Source organism: Gekko japonicus, unplaced genomic scaffold (genome assembly GCF_001447785.1).
Source record: "Gekko japonicus isolate JY-2015 unplaced genomic scaffold, Gekko_japonicus_V1.1 scaffold328, whole genome shotgun sequence".
Lineage (NCBI taxonomy): Eukaryota > Metazoa > Chordata > Lepidosauria > Squamata > Gekkonidae > Gekko > Gekko japonicus.
The window spans coordinates 146,425-168,710 of record NW_015170285.1 but is presented as its reverse complement, the minus strand read 5'-3'; the positions used below and the strand labels follow the sequence as shown (position 1 = coordinate 168,710).

Here is a 22,286-nt window from a genome sequence, read left to right as displayed (position 1 = left end):
TGTTTCATCCAATTCGGACATGACAAAAAGCTATGATTTCTTAGGAACCCAGAAACCTTCAGGATCTGGTCTGCACTGTAGGAGAAGCAGAAGGGAGCCCGTGCTCCAGAGGGATTTCAGAGGCTCATTCCTGTAATGGCAAACCATGGCTTGTTGCTATGTCTGAATTAGATCCATGCTGTTATAAGACAGACATATTCACTTGGGAAACACACCCCCAGGTGGTCACTGAATGCTGGGTTTACAATAAGCAATCCTGCCCTATGCTAGCTGGGCTGAGAGTCTTCAGGGCATAAGAACATAAAAGCCCTGCTGGATCAAACCAGTGGTCCATCTAGTCCAGCATCCTGTCTCAAACAGTGGCCAACAACTCCGGAAGGCCATCAGCAAGGCATAGAAGCTGAGGCCACCGCTGATGTTGCCTCCTGGCATTGGGATTCAGAGGCTAGCCTTTAGGCACCATGGCTAGCAGCCACTGATAGACCTATCCTCCATGAATCTGTCCAATCCCCATTTAAATCCATCAGTGCTTGTGACCATTACTATATCCTCTGGCAGCGAGCAAGGCTTGGATGCTGCAAGTGTCAACCTGCCAATCAATCGAGATTCATAGCGTGCACAGCCCAGAGCGCTAGTTTATTTACCCTGTGCTGTATAAACATAGATAGATATTGTCCACCATGCACATCTGCAAGGCTGCTTCTGTTTATAGGTCATCTCATCCCTTGTTAAATTAAAGCTAAGCACGTTGTCCTGGGAAACAGCCTTCCTTTCTTCCTAAGAGTAAAATGAGCAGCAACCCTGGTGTATATTGGCCAACTAGAACCATGCATACTGCCAGCTGCAAAATGAGTCTATTCTTTTCCCTCAGTCTTAAGCAGTTAAATCAGTTTGGCAATGGAAACGTGAAGTTGTTGGGGGGTGGTCCCTGTAAGAGGAACTGATTGTTGAAAGAAAGACAAGGGGGCGGTTCTCTGGAAAGGGCAATCCTTTCTCCCTGAAAGCTTTTTTTAGCTTTAGAAAAGAGCAAGAGCCCAGCAGCACCTTAGAGAGTAACCAAATTTGTGGCAGGGTATGAGCTTTCGTGATAATCTGCACATAGCAGCAGGGCTGTGGTGGCTCAAGTGGTTAAGACGCTGAACTGCAGACCAGAAGGTCGGTAGTTCAGCAGTTCGAGGCCCAAGTGCCGCATGATGGAGTGAGCTCCCGTCTCTGGTCCCAGTTCCTGCCAACCTAGCAGTTTGAAAGCAAGAAATTGCAAGTAGATAAATAGGTACCACTTTGGTGGGAAGGTAACAGCGTTCCGTGCACCTCGGCGTCTAGTTGTGCCAGCCACATGACCACGGAAACGTCTTCGGACAGCGCTGGCTCTTCGGCTTGGAAACAGAGATGAGCACCACATCCCTAGAGTCAGATTTGACTGGCTTTTGAGCAAGGGAAACCTTTACCTTTATCTAGCAGTAGAAAAGAGCAAGAGTCCAGTGACTGAAGTGAGCAGTGACTCACAAAAGCTCATCCCCTGCCACAAATTTGGTTAATCTGTAAGGTGCTGCTGGACTCTTGATCTTTTCTATTGCTATAGGCAGACCAACATGAATACCCATCTTGATCTTTTTTTTAGCTTGTTCAATTTCACCAGGACGTTGCCAAACATGTGACCAAGCTCATGAATTATACATGAGCCTCAATAATGGAAGAGCTATTTTGAGGTCAGGTTCCCATCCAGCACAGTGCCATTTATAGCAAATCTGTTTTAATTAGAGAGGTAGCAAGCGTGCTCGCATGATAACAGGTTTTCAGGCCCTTGAAACGGAAGGTTTCCCCCCCGCCCCCCGCTCAGTTATTTTTGCTGCATGGAGTCGAGGTTTTGGAATGGGTCCATGTTTTCCCCCAAGGCTTGGGGAATGGCGCTGAAGACACATGATCTAGCAACTCTGATGAAGCTAGGTTAGTCTTGTCTAGACAGTTCCTTTATTGGGGACCTTGTGGAAACCTTATCTGTGCCACTCGGGGCCCCACGGAGGAATAAATAAATTAATGTAAGACCCCTAGCATGAAAAAGGCCCCTGTCAAATGAAAACGTGGCATAAGGACATAAAAAGAGCCCTGCTGGATCAGACCAGTGAGGGTCCACCTAGTCCAGCATTCTGTCTCACACAGTGGCCAGTGGGGGGAGGGGGCTCCAACAACAAAGTATAGAGGCCGAGGCCTTCCCCTGATGTTGCCTCCTGGCACTGGGATTGAGGGGCTGACTGCCTGTGAGCATGGAGGTTACCTTTAGTCACCATAGCTAGTATCCACGGATACACCAACCCTCCATGAATCTATCTAATCCCCTTTTAAAGCTTTCTGTGCCTGTGGCCATCACTACATCTCGTGGCAGTGAATTCCACATTTTAACCACTCTGTGTAAAGAAGCATTTCCTTTCGTCCATCGTGAATCTACATGCATGTTTTGCATTTGTGTGTATAGATATGTAGGTATAGATATCCCAGAGTGTAGCTACTCTGTTGTAGCGAAACAAGCACTATTCTGGTTACGCTTTATTTTTTTGCAACATACTTGTTTATGTCACAATCAGTTTCAGTCTTGAAGGTGTTGTGAGATCTATCGATTGATCTGCATTATATATAGGTTGCGATCACACGCGCCTTTAGGTCCGACATAGGTGCAAATGCCTGATGGATCTAAAGGGAGCAATCAGACAGCAACATCTGGGAAGCGTTCTGCAGTCGTCGGCAACCTGTGCTGCTCCGCCGCAGAAGCGGAGTTAAAAGACACCGGGGAAAGTCTGGCTCTAACAGGTTCTGATGGGCCACGGACAGACTTTCCTGTCTGATCATGTAAGCATGCTCACATGCCATCAAGATGGTCTGATCATGCCATCCTGGCTTGGTGCCATTCCCCCCCCCTCACAGTATGCGCATCTTCACATACTCCATAGGGGGCCCACAGTGTGGAGGTGCGATTCCCCATTTATGCGCATGGGAAACAAATGGCAAAAAAAATAAAGACTCACCTACAGTTGTGTCTGATCACACAGTGACTGCATGTCAAATTCCTCCGGAGGAAATAGCCTCACTTCCCCTCCACTTCAACTGGCGTGTGTGACCGCAGCCATAGTCCGCCTTTCTCAGAGGGTCTCAAAGTGGATTATACAGAGTGAGTCAGGACAACCAACAAAATATTCAGTAACCAATGCATTAGAATTTTAGAAGTACAGAACCACCAGAAAGAACTGAAGCATAGCATAAGTATTCACGTGACACATTAAAGTGGTACAGAAATTACTTAGTAGGACCCTACTTACACTAAAGGAGCTGCGGTGGCTCAAGTGGTTAAGACGCTGAACTGCAGGCTGTGGAAGGTCAGTAGTTCAGCAGTTTGAGACCCGAGTTGCCACATGATGGAGTGAGCTCCCGTCTCTAGTTCCAGCTCCTGCCAACCGAGCAGTTCGAAAGCAAGACATTGCAAGTAGATAAATAGGTACCACTTTGGTGGGAAGGTAACAGCGTTCCGTGCACCTTGGTGTTTAGTCATGCCGGCCACATGACCACAGAAATGTCTTCGGACAGCGCTAGCTCTTCGGCTTTGAAACGGAGATGAGCACCGCAACCCTAGAGTCGGACTCGACTGGCTTTTGAGCAAGGGAACCTTTACCTTTACTTTACTTACACTAAGTGATACACAGCAGTATAGACCACAGTCCCAGTCATTTCTCCATTTTGGGCAGTGTAACCTGTTTACCCGCACAGAACAGCCCTCTTGAATAGTTTCAGTTTTGCATAGTTTATGGAACACCGGGAGAGTGGGAGCTTTCCTGACCTCCTCGGGATCCACAATGGAGAAAGCCTGTGTACGGGCAGTTCTTGATTACGTGTACGGCCTAGTTGCAGTTCGGCACCTGCAGAAGCCCCTGCTGACAGGAGTGAAGTAGTTATGGTAGAGCTTAGGGAGCGATATTTCAGTCTTATGATTCCCTCTAATAGCAGACTTCACATGGAGGTTGCCTATTGCAATGAAATATGCAAGGGTGAGGTTTCTGTATACTTGGGGAGACTCCCTCTGTATGTTAAAAATATTAGTTCATCGTTTTTTAAAAAGAAGGACCTCCCACAAAACCAAGCAATGAGATGAAGACTGAGCATACAGACTGCCCTCAGAAAGTGGAGGGCAGGTGAGAAGAACAGAGGGAGGAGTAGAAATGAACTTGCTGAATTCCCGTGTCCTCGAGGGAGATTTTGGTCAGGGGTTGTTGTTGTTCAGTCGCACAGTCGAGTCTGACTCTTCGCGACCCCATGGACCATCTCCCGCCAGGCCCTCCTGTCTTCCGCCGTCCTCTGAAGTTGGCTCAACTTCATGTTCGTTGCATCGATGACACTGTCCAACCATCTCCTCCTTTGCCGTCCCCGTCTTCTTTGACCTTCAATCTTTCCCAGCATCAGGGTCTTCTCCAGGGAGTGCTCCCTTCTCATTGGGTGGCCAAAGTATTTGAGCTTCAGCTTCAGTATCTGGCCTTCCAGGGAACAGTCAGGGCTGATTTCTTTTAGGATTGACTGATTTGTTCTTCTTGCAGTCCAAGGGACTCTCAGGAGTCTTCTCCAGCACCACAGTTCAAAAGAATCTATTCTTCGGCCTTCGGTCAGGGGGTTCCCCGGTTATTTATTCCCCTCACACACACAATTGCTCACAAGGCCCTAATTTGTAGACATGCCCTGTTAATTGCTTTGGTTTCTGATCCTATTGAACTATTTTGGGAACAAGTGCTCCAAATCATGATATCTTCCCACAGCACAGCATCTTCTCCATTCATTCCATTAGAGAAAGTGTACTGACACTGTTGCTCTGCTCCCATTTTTTTAAAAAAATGAATGGATGGGGCAGCCAGCTCCTACAGATGTTTGGTGAATTTGGGCATCTCTAGAGCAGGACAAGGAGCTGCAGTGGCTCAAGTGGTTAAGACGCTGAACTGCAGGCTGTGGAAGGTCGGTAGTTCAGCAGTTCGAGACCCGGGTGCCGCATGACGGAGTGAGCTCCTGTCTCTAGTTCCAGCTCCTGCCAACCTAGCCGTTCAAAAGCAAGAAATTGCAAGTAGATAAATAGGTACCACTTCGGTGGGAAGGGAACAGCGTTCCGCGCGCCTTGGTGTTTAGTCATGCCGGCCACATGACCACGGAAACGTCTTCGGACAGCGCTGGCTCTTTGGCTTTGAAACGGAGATGAGCACCGCAACCCTAGAGTTGGACTCGACTGGCTTTCGAGCAAGGGAACTTTTACCTTTACTTTAGAGCAGGACATGAACATTTGCCATCTTACAGGTCCACTAGGGTTGTGGTTGAATGGTGAAGCTGGAGCAGGAAGACAAAGGGCAGGACCTTGGTAGATCAAGGGCAAGGCAGAACTGAATGTGACAGGTCAAGGGAGAGAAACCTGGCAGAACTGATGTTTCATTGGTCCCAGGACTAGTTTCTTGTGGGTGCATTAGTTGGGCTGGTAAAACACTGCCTGATAGGCAAACCCTTTGAAAACCGGGTTATAGATCTAAATTTCCAGGAAAATCATACTAGGAATTCAAGCCAAACTCTTCTGTACTCAAATGCTAAATTGCAACCAACACGGCTATAAAGGTGGATCCTCTTTGAAGATCATAAACATGCCATTTGAAACCCTTTCTTGAGCTACCACCAAAGACAGTTGGTGAGTTGGGCAAAATGACTTGAAAGCTGTATAATAAGTAAACCAAGCTGGGAAAAGCTTATTTATTGAAACCCAATGGATTTCCTAAATTGATAATGACTCAGATCTCAAATACAGCACAATTCTGCAGGAAACAGTTGCAATGGCTGCATGTTGACTGTGATTCTCAGAATGCTGATTCTCTTAATGCCCTCCGTTTAGTTTCACTACTGGGCTTCCTGCTTTGCTATTAGTACTTTAAAGGGGTGGAAAGCATATTTTTAAAGTACCCATATTTTCCTCTTTAAAGTACTAATAACAAAAGTAGAGATCCCAGGTTCAAGTGGCTGAAACAGATGGAAGTTGACGGGTTAAACACCCTTTGCCTTCCCTGTATGCCTCCAAGGCAAACTGAGGCATCAAAAGCTTAAAGTTTGCATTCATGGATGGAACAAGAAACATGATCCCCCCCCCCTCATCTACCTGAGTCTTTACAACAGAAATTTGGCCTAAACTGCTACCTCGCTGCCATCATATCACTGCTTATTTACTGTGGGTCTTTTAAGTTGCAGTGTAGAGGGTTTTTCCCTCACATTATTTGAAGGAAATTCTGAGATTCAGGGAGTTTGGCAAGCTCCCCAGCTTTCCCTCCTCCGCTTCTAATTGTTCCTACAGGAGTCGCTTTGAAATTTTGGAATGTGGAAGTGTGTGCTCAAATGTTCCGGAGAGCAATTTGCCAGGTTTGGCCGATGGCCCTCCGCAGCGGGTTCTTACATTCTTGATTGACTTCTTGGCACTTTGCTCTTCCTTTCCACATCAACCTTGTGGGGGCTGGGGGAAAAAAGAATGACAGAAGTTTGCTGTCAAACGTTCCTGTGAGCCATCTAACATCCTTGTATGTTTTGTTTCATTGACCTATTGAGTGTATTTGCTGCCCTGACTTTCCAAGCTATTCAAGATAGCTTACAGGTGTCATTAAAATCCTAACAGAATCACAGATCCTCAATCGGATCAACAAGCAAAAGTGATTGGAACCTATCAACCGTGGCTGTTGCCAGTACGAATACAGAATGGGTGTGTGTGTGTAAGCAGGCTTTTAATCTCTGATATAACAGGTTCCATTTAAATAAGGGGGACTTGTTTTCCGGTAACTGTGTGGTTACAAAGCATCCGCTTAGCTACCTTTGTGATCAAAGCAAGGTGCTTAAAGGAGAGGAAGGGGTAATCTAGAGCAGGGATGGGCAACTTCATCATGCCAGTGTCTGAATCCTTCCCTGCCATGCTGCTGTGAGAATCAGTCTGGCCCAGCTCTCCCTCCTCCCATAAAAAAATTGGCAGGGGAGACTGTGGCCTTCTCCAGAAATGCTGCAGTCCCAACTGACGAGGGAGGCTGGCTGTGACCTTTGGTCATTGTCTAGGGGCCTCTTGCAGGGGTCTGGCCTTGGGATGACTCGGTTAACAGGGGAAGGGCCTTCTCAGTTGTGGCCCCTGCCCTGTGGAATGCTCTCTCGGATGACACCTGTGCCCTGCCGAACTTGCTTGGTTTCTGCAGGGCATGCAAAGCCAAATTGTTTAATGCTAATATTTTATATTAATTTTTTAATGTTGTTTTTACCTTAATCGGTTTTCATGTCGTAAGTCGCCACGAGACCCTTTGGGTGAGCGGTGGATTAAAAAAATCTAATAAATCAATAAATGACCCTGCTACCAGCAGCGATCAGACCTAGAACTGCAATTAGTTTTCTCTCTGCAGTCTTCCCTTTGCTATGCAGACATTCAGCATTCTGCAATATTACTCCCATTCTACAATCCCTCCACCGGCTGCCCATCAGTTCCCGGGCTCAATTTAAGGTATTGGCTATCACATAAAAAGCCCTCCACAGCCTTGGTCCCTCTTGTCTGTCCACCACAACAGCTTCACTCATCGGAGAAGGGTCTTCTGCAGGTGCCTACTGGTTAATTGGCAAAATCAACAACTTTCCATACATGTGCCTTTTCCGTTGCAGGGGGGGGGGCATTGTGGAATGGCCTTCCTGAGGCGGTCAGGAAAGCTCCCGCTCTCCTGGCTTTCGGCAAAAAATGCAAAACTGAATTATTCAAGGGAGCTTTTCTGCGCAGGCAATAGTGTAGCACTGTTACAAAAAGCTTCACGGAGTTATTTGGATAAATGATAAATTATTAGGGACTGGGGTCTATCCCACTGTGTTTAGTTTACTGAAACTAGGATCCTACGATGTCATTTTTGTATCATTTAATGTGTCAAGACTCATGGTTTGCCTCAGTTCTGTTTTTAGATTTCTGGTTGGTTCTACAACCCCAATCCTATTGCGTTGTTTATTGGATGTCTCATTCTAACCTGCCTTGAGTCCAAGTGAGAAAGGCGAAGGATAAATGAGGTAAATAAATAAAACACCAGGATCTAATGACCAGACATTGGCTTGAATCCTTGAAAAGGTTTCCGCCTGTGCTAGGATTCTTGTGTAAGTGAAAATACGGACTGACCTTCACACCAGCCCTTTGCGCTAAGTGAAACATTACGTGTCCCCAGTTGCTTTCCTGCTTGCACAAGAAACGCTGCAAGAACTCTGCAACTCCAAATTGCGTTGATTTTATAGTGGCAGTGAATTCCATGTGTTAATCACTCTTTGGGTGAAGAAGGACTTCCTCTTATCCATTCTAACCCGACTGCTCAGCAATTTCATTGAGTGCCCACAGGTTCTTGTATTGTGAGAAAGGGAGAAAAGTACCTCTTTCTCTACCTGCTCTATCCCATGCATAATCTTGTAAACCTCAATCATGTCACCCCTCAGTTGTCATTTCTCCAAGCTAAAGAACCCCAAGCATTTTAACCTTTCTTCATAGGGAAAGTATTCCAACCCTTTTATCATTGTAGTTGCCCTTTTCTGCACTTTTTCCAATGCTATAATATCCTTTTTGAGGTGTGGTGACCAGAACTGTACACAGTACTCCAAATACTCTCAAATATCGAAAATAGCCCAGTTCTGATGTCAATTTTGGGGGTTCTGGAATGCAAATGTCAACAAAGGGAACCACACTTTGATATCAAACTTGGAATGGGCCAATGAACAGAATCAACTGGCAATAACATTGACGAGTCAGACCCCTCAAAGTCTCATAATCCATGCCTATTAAGATGTCAGCAGAAATAAGCGGAGCCTTTGCTGCGGCAGCCCCAAGACTGTAGAACAAGCAATCAATTTTGATTTTGTTTAATTTTGACTCCGTTCTAATACAAATAAAATTCTCAAGAAAACAGCAAGCATAAATCACGATTTAATCCCCAAGATAACTACCCTAAAAAGACAGACCTTGCAAAAGCAGTTGAACATTTTATTTTATTTAAAAGTAAATTGGTATGGCACTGAATGATAAAATAATGATTCAATAAGAAGAGTGACCATAAAGCTTTAAAAGATAAGTAAGGTATTTTAAAAGAAATTAAATAAAAAACTTGTAAGAACAGGCTAGCCTGATCTTGTCAGATATCTGGAGTTTATTTAATTTATTTAATACATTTGTACCCCATCTTTTTATTATTATTTTTTATTAAGTGTCTTACAGTTGCCTCTCCTCCACTTTAACCTCACAACAATTCTGTGAGGTAGGTTAGGCTGAGAGAGTGTGTCTGACCCAAAGTCACCCAGCGAGCTTCCATGGCACGAGTGGAGATTCAATCCTGGGTCTTCCGGATACTAGTCCAACTCTATTAACCACTACACCACATTGGCTGTCTAAGCAGGAAGCTAGCAGGGTGAGCCTTGGCTAGTAATTGGATAGGAGACCACTGAGGAATTCCAGGGTCGCTACGTAGAGGCAGGCAAGGCAAACCACATCTGTTTGTCTCTTGCCTTGGAAACCCCATGAAGGGTCGCCATAACTCATCTGCAACTTGACAGCATTTTCCACCACCGACAGCAGGAGGGATGACTCCTTCTGGCTTGCCCTACAGTTAGGGGCTACTGCAGAGAAGGCCCTGTCCATATGCCTTGTTTCTGCTGGCATCTTAAACTTATTGGCAGGGGGGGTTCCATTCACAGGGCATATGGAAGGCACCAACTTTTAACTGAAGTTTGTTTCTCATTCTAGGTCCTCCGGCTCCCCCTCAAGACGTTAGAGTTCAGGCTGGGCCATCGCCAGGAACTTTATTGGTTTCTTGGAAGCCACCGGCTCTTACAGCAACAGGAACCTCCAATGGAGCCAATGTTACTGGTTATGGTGTTTATGCAAAAGGTCAAAGGGTAGGTAGCAATTCCTTTTAGTTAATGGCGGCGATAGTCAATATATCCACCTTCGTGGTTGACAACCTTATGTCTTTCTGTTACATAAACTGGGACGTATCCAAATTCTGAGTTCTCAGTAAGTTTTCCGATAGAGTTATGCTAAGCCCGGACATGCTTTTAAGAACAGCCGTGTTGGATCAGAGCAATAATTCGTCTCATTTGCATCGGACAAAGAGAGATTTGAAACTCTCTAACATTTATTCTCTAATAGTCTTGTTGGACTCTGAGGTGCTGCTGGACTCAGATCTTGTTCGTCTACGGCAGACCAACATGGCGACCCACCTGAAACGACCGCCTAATTCAGCATTCTGTTTCACAGTGGCTAGCTAGTTGCCCCCAGAAGTCCTACAAAGTAGGCACAGAGGCCAAAGCTTCCTGTGTTTTTGCCCCCTTCCCAGCACAGCTATTCAGAGAATTACTGCCTCTGAACATGGAGCTTCTGTTTAGTTATCTTGAATAATAGCCACGGATGGACCTCTCCTTCATGGATTTATCCAATTTCCCTTTAAAGCCAACTAAAGTCACTAAAGTCACAGCCATCCCCATGTTCAGTAGCAGTGAATTCCACAAATCAATTTCTGAGTGAAGCATTGGCTTAGAATCATAAAATCGTAGAGTTGGAAGGGACCTGCCTGCAGGGTCATCTAGTCCAACCCCCTGCACAATGCAGGAAATTCACAAATACCTCCCCCTCCACATCCCCAGTGAGCTCTGTTCCATGCCCAAAAGATGACAAAAAAACCAACAACAACCAGGATCCCTGGCCAAACTGGCTTGGAGAAAAATTGCTTCCTGGCCCCAAAAGATCAGCATTTCCCTCAGCTTTTTGTCTTTTTTTAAAACTCAGCTTTTGTCTGTGGAATGACTAGAGAGGACAGTTCTTCTGAGCAGGGACTGCATGGCCTTCCTTCATAAATGATGGTAAAAGTCAATTCAGTTGGCAGCACTGAACTGTAGATTTCCCCCCCCCCCAGTCTTCACAACTTCAGGCTGCAAATTCAGGGGTGGCACATGCATGTGCTCCCCAAGCCCCCACAAAAACACACCTTCCATACATGTAGAAAACTAGCTTCTCAAGAAGGATTCAGCCAGATTTCCCCTTAAATGCTAGTTTTCTGTATGCAGGGAGCTCATATGTATGAAGGAGCATTTAAACAGGCAGTCTGAGATGACCAGTCCATGAAATGTTTTGATCACTTGATTCTGCTGATTTATATCAGGGCACTGGATTTGCCACAAATAGACCATGTGCCAAGAGGTATTTTAAACTCTAGTGGAATCTTACATATTAATCCTGCAAAAAAATTGGCAAGTACACCTGCCTCCACATACCTGGGTTAGTCTTTTTTTTAATTATTTCTGGGATTTTCCATGCCTACCTTCTGCCCACAGGTATGGCATTGCTGCAGAAACAATAAAATGGAAGAGTCTAAAAACTTCAAATCAGAGTTGGGCTAGAATTTCTGTTTGAAATTCAAATGGGTGGCCCAGACTTCCATGTCAGGTTTGTGATGTTTCCCTCCAAAAGGTCAGATTAAAGCTGAACATTCCAGTAGATTGATTAGCGCCCCCCCCCCATTTTCACAAGTTTTCTCAGGGGAAAAAAACTCATTTTTTAAATAAGAACTTGCATGGAAGTTACACAAACTTACTTTGTTTTATTTATTTTTTCCACTCTGCTATCATAAGTCTATTTTCTTCTGCAAGATTTAATGAACTACTGTTATGCCCCTATAGGGTTCCCAACCCTGCACTGACAAATGCAGGGAGGTTTTTTGGGGTGTACAGTGTCTGGGGAGGGTGGGGTTTCTGGAGGATATGACATCACTTTTGGATGACACTCTAGGAATTTCCTCTAATTTCTATGGCAAAGAGACTGGGGGAAATTCCTAGAGCTTCACCATCAACACTATTTCCTTCTCATTCCCCCCCCCCCCATTTGGGTAAAGACCATAGAGACTGTGGGGAGTTCTTAGAGGTTTGCCATCAATGCCGTTTTCCCAGCAATTTTTCTCCCATTCCTGAAATTATCAAGGATAGGAGATTGAGGTGGTTGGGGGGGGTGTGTGGTTAGGGAATGCATGCTAGCAGATGGCAATGGCAAGCCTATGTTTATCATCTGCTGGAGTTGCTGGTCTTCTTCTGTGCCACTTTGAGACCCCCTCCTTCCTTCCCCTTCTGCAATATTCAAAACCTCCATTTTGTGTGCCTTAAGAACTTGGCCCCCTTTGTGAATGCTTTCTGTGTGCATATGTGTGTTCAGGTGGCAGAAGTAATATTTCCTGTGGCAGAGAACAACGTTGTGGAGCTAACAAGACTCCGGAACATGGAAGCCAAGGAAGTTTTTGTTCGGACGCTTTCTGTCCAAGGGGAATCTGTGGACTCACTGAGCGCTGCCATTCCGCCCGACCTACTGGTGCCTCCGACCCCTCACCCTCGGCCAGCTCCCAAATCTAAGCCATTATCAAGTGCCGGCATCCCAGATACCAAAGACGAGCATCTATGTCCGCATGTAAAAAGGGATGAATCGTGGGAGCAGACCCGTGTGGCATCTCCCGTCCACGGACACATGTTGGAGCCTCCCAACTTCCACAGCCCAGTCCATGGGGGGAGGTCTCCTTCTCCAAATCGGATACTCCCCCAGCCACAAGGCACACCCATCCCCAACACTGTTGCAAAGGCCATGGCCAGGGAAGCTGCTCAGCGGGTCGCCGAGAGCAACAGGGTGAGTAAAGTTGCTGCTTTTTGCAAGTGGGTTGGAAGCAAAATAGATCTAATGCACATTTATCCCCTTGTTGGTTGCCTACCCCAGATGCTGATGGGGCCCTGCAGCGCCTTCAAGAGCAGAGCGACAATGGAGGTTACTCAAGCGTGCAGTCCTTTAAAGTTTTTCTCCTTCCCTTTGTGTTATTTTAAGCAGCTTCTGTTTCTCAGCTTAATTAGTTATTAGTTAGCTATTAGCAGAGGTCGATTCGGGGGGATCGCGGGGGATCGCAGTTCCCCCGGGTGAGGTACGGAGGACGGGGCACACGATGAAGCCCCGCCCCCTGCTTCCGGCCACCCCACTTCTGGCCCTCATTTAGCCAGGAGGAGGCAGGAGAAGAGGGAGGGTAAGTTGCTTCCTCCCCGCCTCTCCCCACCCCTGCCTGCCTGGGGCCAGGGAGGGCCAGAAGCGGGGCTTCCTTGCACTCCCGCCGGCCTTTCAGGTCCACCGCCGGCTCCCCTGATGTCAGGGGGTGTGGCATATGCTAATGAGTTATGCTAATGAGTTCCCCTAGCTCTTTTTCTACGAAACGACCCCTGGCTATTAGGTAGTTATCATAAATACTTAATTATCCATCCCTGTTCCCTGTGCACAGAACAATAAGCACATAAGAGAAGCCATGTTGGACCAGGCCAATGGCCCATCTGGTCCAAAACTCTAAGTCACACAGTGGCCAAAACCCAGGTGCCATCAAGGTCCACCAGAGGGGCCAGAACTCCAGAAGCCCTCCCACTGTGGCCCCCCAAGCACCAAGAAGACAGAGTATCACTGCCCCAGACATAAGAAAATAAGAGAGCCATGTTGGATCAGGCCAATGGCCAGTTTGGTATAGTGGTTAGGAGTGCGGACTCTCATCTGGGAGACCCAGGTTTGATTCCCCACACCTCCACAGGCAGCCAGCTGGGTGACCCTGAATAAAGCCTGCCCCAACCTCCCAACTGCGGGTATTCTAAGGAGATCTCCCATCCAAGTACTTGCCAGAGTCGACCCTGCTTAGCTTCTGAGTTCTGATGAGATCGGGCTTGCCTGGGCTCTCCAGGGCCATGCAGTTTAGAATAACGTTGTTTTGGCAGCCACTATCACCATAGTATTGATTTTATTCTCTCTCTCACTTTCCGAGTGTATTCTTTTAAAACACTCCTCTTGTTCCTTGCAGTTTAGCTTCCTTTGTGTGTGGGGGGAGATGTGGGTCCCTCTCCCAAGGCAGCCATTTTGTGGTTGTTCCCACCCCCCGCGGCAGTATTCCAAAGGTGCCCACAGGCTGAAAAAGTTGAAATACGCTTTTGAGTTCCTCAGAACACTTTATTGGGCCATGACTCAGTGGTGGAACATTTGATTAGCATGCAAGAATATCTCAAGTTTGGTCCTTGGATTTTCCTGTAAAAGTGCCTCATCTCACTGATATCAGCTTTTAGGCAGACGAGAGTCTTTTCCAACACATATTACTTCCGAATCTGTAACTGGAGATGCCAGGGACTGGGACATTCTGCCTGGGTCTTTCTGCCTCTGATCCACAGCCTCTCTGTTGAACATGCCATCCTTCCAGCAAAATGTATATTGCCCAAGAGGATGGGCATTGCCAGATGTTTTTATATAGTATTATATTTCCATGTATTATATAGCATTCTATCTCCACAACTACACTTTTAATAATGCTTGCAGCTGGTTACATAGAAGCAGTGACTGAGTAGCACAAGAAAGAAAGAAAAAAGCCAGGATTCGAAAGCAGCCCTGGATCTCTTTGAGACCTTCATAAACCCATTAGGTTGGATTCAGCTAGCTATTCCACAAAATCTCGCCCAGTTCCTCACCTTAATATAGCCCCCATATTATATAACTTTCATCTCTACACACCCCATGATCTCCAGCATAGCTTTCTTTTGTTGGTGAAACAACAGCAGAAAAACCTGGTTGGATTCAAACCAGAGCCCTCAAATCCTGTCCACAGAGAAAGATTCCTCTCACAGTGTTCTGTTTTCAATTCTCCAGCTGGAGAGGAGGAACGTGTTCAGTGAAAGGAGCAATGCGGTGCATTATGCAAACTCTGATGAAGAAGAAGATGGCTACGATTCACCGCGCGTCAAAAGGAGAGGGGCTTCAGTCGATGATTTCTTAAAAGGCTCAGAACTCGGAAAGCAGGTAACTCCTGCCATATTTTAAGCAAGCAAGGAGGATACTGGGAAGATTTCAGAAGATTTGCTTCCTTTTTGAAAATGAAATCAGAGATTGTCAGAAGCCTGTGCCATGTACTAGAGTGACCTGGGTTTTGTAAAAACCTTCAGCCCCGATAGTAATGAGGCTTCTGGGAGCTTCCACTGATCCCCAGTGACCCTTTGAGGTTGTCCTTGACTTAATTTTAAAAGTCCATTGTGCTCCCCCCCCCTTATCTTTCTTCCCACTCCAATGATAGCCCCACTATAGCCATGGGGAGGAGTATCACACTGAAAGCAGCCGGGGTTCTGACCTATCTGACATCATGGAGGAAGACGAGGAAGAGCTTTACTCGGAGATGCAATTGGAGGACGGTGGGAGGAGAAGAGTGAGCGTGACCTCGCATAACACGCTAAAGGTAAAAAATGACTGAGATGGGTGCAGAAGGATGCGTCCAATAGTTTTGAACTAGTGCGGCCTACAGTGTTTGATTCTGTCACAGACTGGCAGCATCTTTCAGACTGAGACGAACATTTCAGGGATTTATATATCCTGTTGTGGGTTTTTAGATAAAAATAATAATAATGGGAACAAAAAACTCTGTCTTTCCCCAAAGAGCCCAAGAATTCAGTGAAATTCTGAATTCTGGATCCTCAGTAGTTTTTTTATAATTGCTGCCCATTGTTTCTACTCATCACAGGCCTTTTGCTCACAGACTAACTTCTTGTACCATCAGACAGATTCACAGAATCATAGAGTTGGCAGGATCTTTATGGTTAAAGAAAGTCCACCCCCACACACACACGCACACACTCCCTTCCAGGCTTCTATGCACCATGCGGCAGTTTCTTCTGGCACTGGAAAGCAAAAAAACCAAAAAACAAGCAAGCAACCCCAAAACAAAACAGAGATGGTGTTAACATTATATCTAAATTGAATGTCAAGACAGAAAAGGTAGGTGTTCTTTAAAACAAGGAAGCCGAACAATCCATCAACAAAGGTCTCTTTTTGTGTGTGGAGCTCTCCAAGGTCCTGAATTTCTTGCTTTTTCATGCCGTTCTGGCAGGGACCAAGATACAGTTCTGCTGTGAACTAAGTATCATGGCAATGATTTGGACAACCAGTTCATAGAATGTCCTCCGAATCGGGATCACGGTTAGACAAGTTCAGCGCTAAAAAGTAAAACGGCAGCGCCCCAATAAAACATGGCTGTTTCCTGTCCCATCCATAGAAAAGGGGTCTAAATTACACGGGATCAGCTGTCCTTGCCGTAATGACATGCTGGTGGCTTCTCGTTCTTCATCTAACTTCTTTTAGTGAGTGGAGAGGTGATTTGACAGGATGGAGCAGTGGCGGGCAGGGTGGTGGTGGTGGTGGTTTCAGCATTGTGCAGATGTCAAGTGTTCCCTGCATGGCGAGAAGACTACCTCTGTGCCCCCCCCCACTTTGTTTTCAAAGCGTGGGTTTGGTTCGATCCTTGGTCAAGCGTTGACCTGTCAGCCTGCTGTACCGACATCCTTGCGCTGCATCTGACACTGAGCGACGTCCTAACCATGTCTTTTATTTTCACAGATTCTCATTCAAAGCATGACATCCTTCCTCACTAAGTAAAAGCTGCATGTTTTCTGTTCGCCATTGCTCTAAAACTAATTCTGTCTTTATTTTTTTTCTTTCCTCCCCCTTTCCTCTTTTTTGTTTGTATCTTTTTATTTGATCACACACTGGTTGTTCCCTCTCGCCTGTTCTTTTTGTTTCTTTGAAAATTGCATACTCTTTAAAGGAATGCTATAGGAATAGGATGACTGAAGCGGCTTATTTGGAACAGCCCGATTTTGCCCAGCAGATCCACCACAGTAAAAAACTTTTCAGTATCCCCGAAGTAGCGGAAGAGGACGGCGATTATTCTGAACTGTTGCACAAGCAGGGTTTAGGGATACCCCACAAAATGCGAAGCACAATAGCTAGACAGAGTAGATCCGCCAGGGCCTACAATCAAGAGCAGCAGCATGACTTCCGGCACCCGGCAAAACAAAGGATTTTGGAGGACTCAGAAGACAGAGGTTACAAATACAGCCGGTCTTCGACAAGAAGTCCAGACAGCGGCCTGGACTGCGGCAGTGAAGAAGAAGAATCCCGCTTTAGCTTCCGGAACACTTATGAGGCAGTTTCTGCCAGCATTGCACCCAGCTGTTGTACCGATGGCGGGAGCTGCTCATGCCAAAAAACTCTGCGGCCACTACTTGCGCGCCGGAGAACACTGACGAGGCAGAGCAGCGTCGAAGAAGACTTCGGAGACCCCATCCCTTCCTTTCTTGAATCCCGAAGCGAAGAGGGCAAGTTGGGTTATGAGAGAAAGTACGAACCTCAGAGGTCTAACAGACCAAATAATTTGACTCACGAGGAGGATTATCAGGGAGACTGGAGGAACCGCTTAAAAATGAATGACGTTAGGGCATCTTCCATACCACTTGCAAAGTCTTCCTACAGGGACCCTGAAGACCCCCCGGTGTGTTGAAGTTAAAAACTTCCTTCTAACATCTGCTTGCCGAATCAAACTCTTTTTCTTTCTTCCTTTTTATCCTTCGTTTATTTCTTTTCTTAAAAGTCCATCCTTGGCACCTGTTTGCTGTTTGTTTAATTTTCTTTTCTTGTTCTTTCCCACACACTTAATTTTTTTTTAATTAATCTATGTTGCTTCACAGGCCTCTTAATACTTCTGCTTTTAGTTTGTCTGTTTGTTTTAATTTTGTGCCGTACCAAAATGGGATTAATTTGCTTTACAAGAATCATTTTTTCCCCTGCAGACAATTTTTAATAATAACAATAAAAGTAGCTTTTCTTTTCTTTTTAATAAAAGGACAACTGAAACTAAATTTTAATTAAGGGTTAGCTGAACTTCCATTTTCCCAACACTGGCATGTGGGGGGGGGTTCGTTTTCTGAATGCACTCATTAAAATTTAATTTATTTGTAACTTGGGGATTTTTAAGACCCTTCCCTGTTTTCACCTCTTTTTTTGTTTGTTTAATGTCTGCTTTAAAAATTCCATCATGTCATATTGTTTTTGCTTCCCTCGCTCCCAGACTTTCAAGGAAGAATTCTCTTTCTCTTCAGTCCTTATCTCTGGGCAAGTACCAAGCTCAAATGCCTCTGTCCTTTCCTGTCCTGTTGTGACAGTGACCTAGGGTTTTGAAGTCACAAGATTTGTTGTGTTTCTATTGTCCACCTTTCTCCCCCTCTACTTCTTCACCTTCTTCTTTGCTCTTTCTCTTTTTTTAAACAAATAATCTCTTCTTGCCTTTGAAGTTGCAAACTGCATCTCTGCATGCAGGGTAATTCCTTCCCCGCCCCAACTCTCCATCTAGGGGCAACTAGAGCAGTTTCTTTTTGAATCCACAAGAGGGCCAGCTACGTTTTACACAGCCTTTGTGTTTTACCATTCAGAAACTCCCTGGCCTCTAATGTATTAGCTTATTCACCTTTCAAATCTGCACCAATCCAGGGAATTGAAGCCTCTGAAATATTCCATCTTCCTCGACGACAGTAGATTCAGCTTCTGCTGCTTCTGCATTATCTGGCCAGCCATTTATCCTTGCTTTGATTCTTTCCTCTCTCTCTCTCTCTCCCTCTCTTAAAAAAACCATCCATGGAAAAATGAGTGCCAAGTTTTTCATTTAATCTTGGTTGTCACAAAAACCAGTTCCCTCGAAGAGCCTTGTAACGTAGTGGCGTTTCCAGCAAATTAGCGAGCTGAGTGTGCCAGCTGTGCCGTTCTGGGGTGGGGGAGAATGAAAAGAATTAAGACTCCCCCGAGTCTTAACGACTTTGAAAAAGGCTGTAGGTGGCCACAGACCAAGCAGTAGGGGAAAGAAATGGCAGGAGACGGATGGCCATGCTGCAGACGGCAACACAGTCTAGCTGGAGAGGAAACAGTAAGCCCAGACAATGCAGGCGAATGTGCTCTTCGCAGCTCTTGGGAAAGGCGTGGTCCCTCTTCGAGGAGGGGCCCGAGGGACCAGCAGCCCATTTAGTGGCAACAACAAAGGCAAAAGAATGTCTGAACTCTTTTTTCCGTTCCAATGTGTGACTGTTGTTTGCAACGTGCATACCACATCGGGCTAGCCAACGTCCTTCTTTATTATTATTTTTTGTTTCCTTTTCCAGGTTTAGCCGGCATCTGTCCTGTTTTCAGCTAACCTTTCAGTTAAAAGCCAAGTTTAGTTGCCTTTAGACCTTATGCTTTTGACAATGATTGATGATTTCCCGTTAATTCCACACACCCTGCCCCCTACCTTTCTAAGACACGCACAGCAGTGTAACTTTCCAACTTTTCTTTCTCTCCCCTCTCCCTTTGTCTGTTTGTTCGGCTGCTCAGCTTTTAGGTAACCCGTCATCCTCTGGACGGCTGGACAGGTCAGAGCACCCGGGCCGAAGGATCTCTCATGGCGGCATGGGACCACAAAGGCCTCGACCGATGACGGTCCCTTCTATTGGTTAGTTGGCCTGATTGGTACTTTTATGTTGCTTGGAACCACAACAATGGGTGTAGGGGTTGTGGGGGGGGGAGGTTACTGGAAGAAAGCCCTTCAGCTCCGTTTTGATAAGATGGAACCAAACCATTTTTGTTTGATTTTATGGAGATTTGAGGTTGCCAGCCTCCAGGTGGTAGCTGGAGATCTTCTGGGATTACAACGGATCTCCAGGCAACCGAGATCAGTTCCCCTGGAGCAAATGGCTGCTTTGGAAGATGGACTCTGTGGCGTTATGTCCCACTGAGGCTCTTCCCCAAACTCTACCCTTCTGAGGCACCACCCCCAAAACCTCCAGGTATTTCCCAACCTGGCGCTGGCAACCCTACTTATCAACCACTGTGCTGGATCAGCAGCTCAGACCAGCATATGAGTCACAGACCTTCCACCACTTGCGACAAATGGCCTTTTGGTGTCACTTTCTGTACCACTCCCCCAAGTACTACAGGGCCAGGTGTCCTGAGCATTCTGCCTTAGGGACCAGTCTCTCTTTCCTTCTGTACCAAGCCACCAGGGAGTTTTTTTAAAATACATGGGAGTATTGACACATGCAAATTCCATACCACAACTGCATTCTGGAGTGGTACAGCCCTTGAAGACTGTACTCCTGTATTTTCCGAATGTTTGAATTGGCTCTTATTCTGGGGTAGGAAAGAAAAGGCCAGTTATGGCCATGAGGAAGAGTGGGTTGATCCTGCACCACTCTGCTTCTTGACTAAGAAGAGTTTGCTGCTAGAGAGGTAGGGCTAAAGATCTCTCCTCCACTGTCCTGTACAGGACAGTTCTCTAGTTGTCTGCGGCATGAAAGAACTATCTGCAGATTGCCATTAGAGCCGTTTGGTTCCATTGGGCAGGATGGCCCACTATTCCACTAGCCGGAGTTTTCCCTTCTGATTTCCTCTCCCCTTCCATTCTAATTAGCTAAGGCTTAAAATGTAAAATGGACAATTAGTTGGTTGAAAATATGCCAAGTTGTTTAAGAATTGGGCATGCATACACCCAGTTGCACTACCATACTGGTCCCCTTTCCTCAAGCAGCCCCAGCCCCTGCAGGTTGGAAAATGCTTCCACAGGAGATCATGACCTGAAATGTGATCAAATAGGAAGGCTTTAAGCCAGGGATCCCCAATATGTATGGTGCCCACAAACAACTGTCGTGGTGCCTGCCTGGAGTTTTTCAAAAGTGGGTGGGGCTAGGTGGGGCATTTGCCCAGCAGGGTATCTGGTTGGCTGTGCAGGTTCAAAGGTATCCTATTAAACACAACTTCTGCCTGAAATGTTGAAGAGTTACTATTAGAATTGTGCATAACTACATTCCATGACATTGTACGGTTGGCTCCGCCTCCTGTGGCAGCCATTTTGTGATAGCGTCCCTTGCTCTGTGTCAGAAGGTGCCCACAGGCTCAAAAAGGATGGGGACCCCTGCCTTAAGCAAGCTCATGCTACCTGCCCAAGGCTGACTTTGGTATAAAAAGCAATGAAGAAAAGTCCTGCCAAACTCTTGCTAATGGCCCGGTAATTTTCGGGATCCTTGGAGAGAGGTGCTTAAGCCATCGTACGTTCAGAGGGTAAATCTACCTGATGTTGAGATGAATTGTAACTGAACTGCACTCACTCCATTCATTGACCCACCTGTTCGCTCATCCACTTTTCCATTCCTCCTTATCACCACACGGCATTTCCCTTCTGTTTTTGTTACTAGTTCTGGAGGTGGTGGTAGAGAGTATCGAACAGAAACTGAATTACATAATCATTTCCTTTTCGCAACCACAAGCTAACTGAAAGGGTCTCTTTTTAAAAAGGGGGTAGTGCAAACAAGATAATGAGCTCAGATACCCAGCAAAAAAGGTCCCGACACCGATACAAGAAAGCCACGCAGCCGATCAGAGACAAAGCCGTACAGAATCTACAAGGTGTGATTTTAAAAAAACCCCAAAGCAGGCTACATTATACTGAGCAGGAGTCATTCTCGCATCACCGCTGTAACAAAACAAGATTGATTGGTGACAGAAGCCCGTAAAACGCAGCAGGACTCTTTGTTGAGTTCACTGGCAACAAACCAACATGGCTACCTCTCTGTTCATCTCTTTTTGATGAGGTAAGAAGGGCTGTGGTCCAATCACAGAGCACTTGCTTTTTGTGCGGAAGGTCCCGAATGCAGTCCCTGGTGCCTCCACTTGCAGAACCTCTGACAACAGGCAGCGTGAAAGGCCATTCTCTGCCTGAGGCTGTGACCAGCTGCCAGCCAATCAGAGTCGATGGTGCTGAGCTATCTGGACCCATGACTAAGTAAAAGGCAGTTTCGTATGAGAAAGCTGGATTTTGTAAGTCCGAAGCACCCATTCACCGAGGAGGCTGCCAGGACTGAAGAATGACTTCCTCCCAGACAGCCTCCGTTAGTGCTTTAGAGTAGTCCAAAGGCTTCACGTACATCATCTGTGTCAGCCGTATGGTCACCCGGTACATTATCACTCTTAATAAGAGGTCATTTCGGGGGGGATCGCGGGGGAACACAGTTCCTCCGGGTAAGGTGTGGGGGGCGGGGCACACGATGAAGCCCCGCCCCCTGCTTCCGGCCGCCCCGCTTCCGGCCCTCATTCAGCCAGGAGGAGGCAGGAGAAGAGGGAGGGGAAGTTGCTTCCTCCCTGCCTCTCCCCACCCCTGCCTGCCTGGGGCCAGGGAGGGCCTTCGCGGGGCTTCCTTGCACTCCCGCTGGCCTTGCAGGTCCACCGCCGGGCCCCTCATGGGGCTCGGCAGTGGAGCTGCAAGGCCGGTGGTGGCGGCCGGGACCGTTGGGGGCGGGGTGTGTGGCCTTATGACACACTTCCGGTGATGTCAGGGGGTGTGGCCTTATGACACACTTCC

At 46.5% G+C, this 22,286-nt stretch overlaps 1 protein-coding gene across 1 annotated transcript in view; it reads left to right on the top strand.

Moving 5' to 3' along the window:
• Window positions 1-22,286, top strand: part of RIMBP2 (RIMS binding protein 2) — a 103,062-nt gene that overhangs the window by 54,412 nt on the left and 26,364 nt on the right. Inside the window, exons 7-11 of the mRNA XM_015417868.1 lie at window positions 9,785-9,936; window positions 12,242-12,703; window positions 14,732-14,881; window positions 15,153-15,311; window positions 19,268-19,385. Coding sequence (XP_015273354.1) covers window positions 9,785-9,936; window positions 12,242-12,703; window positions 14,732-14,881; window positions 15,153-15,311; window positions 19,268-19,385 — 1,041 coding nt within the window. The remainder of the gene's footprint in view (window positions 1-9,784; window positions 9,937-12,241; window positions 12,704-14,731; window positions 14,882-15,152; window positions 15,312-19,267; window positions 19,386-22,286) is intronic.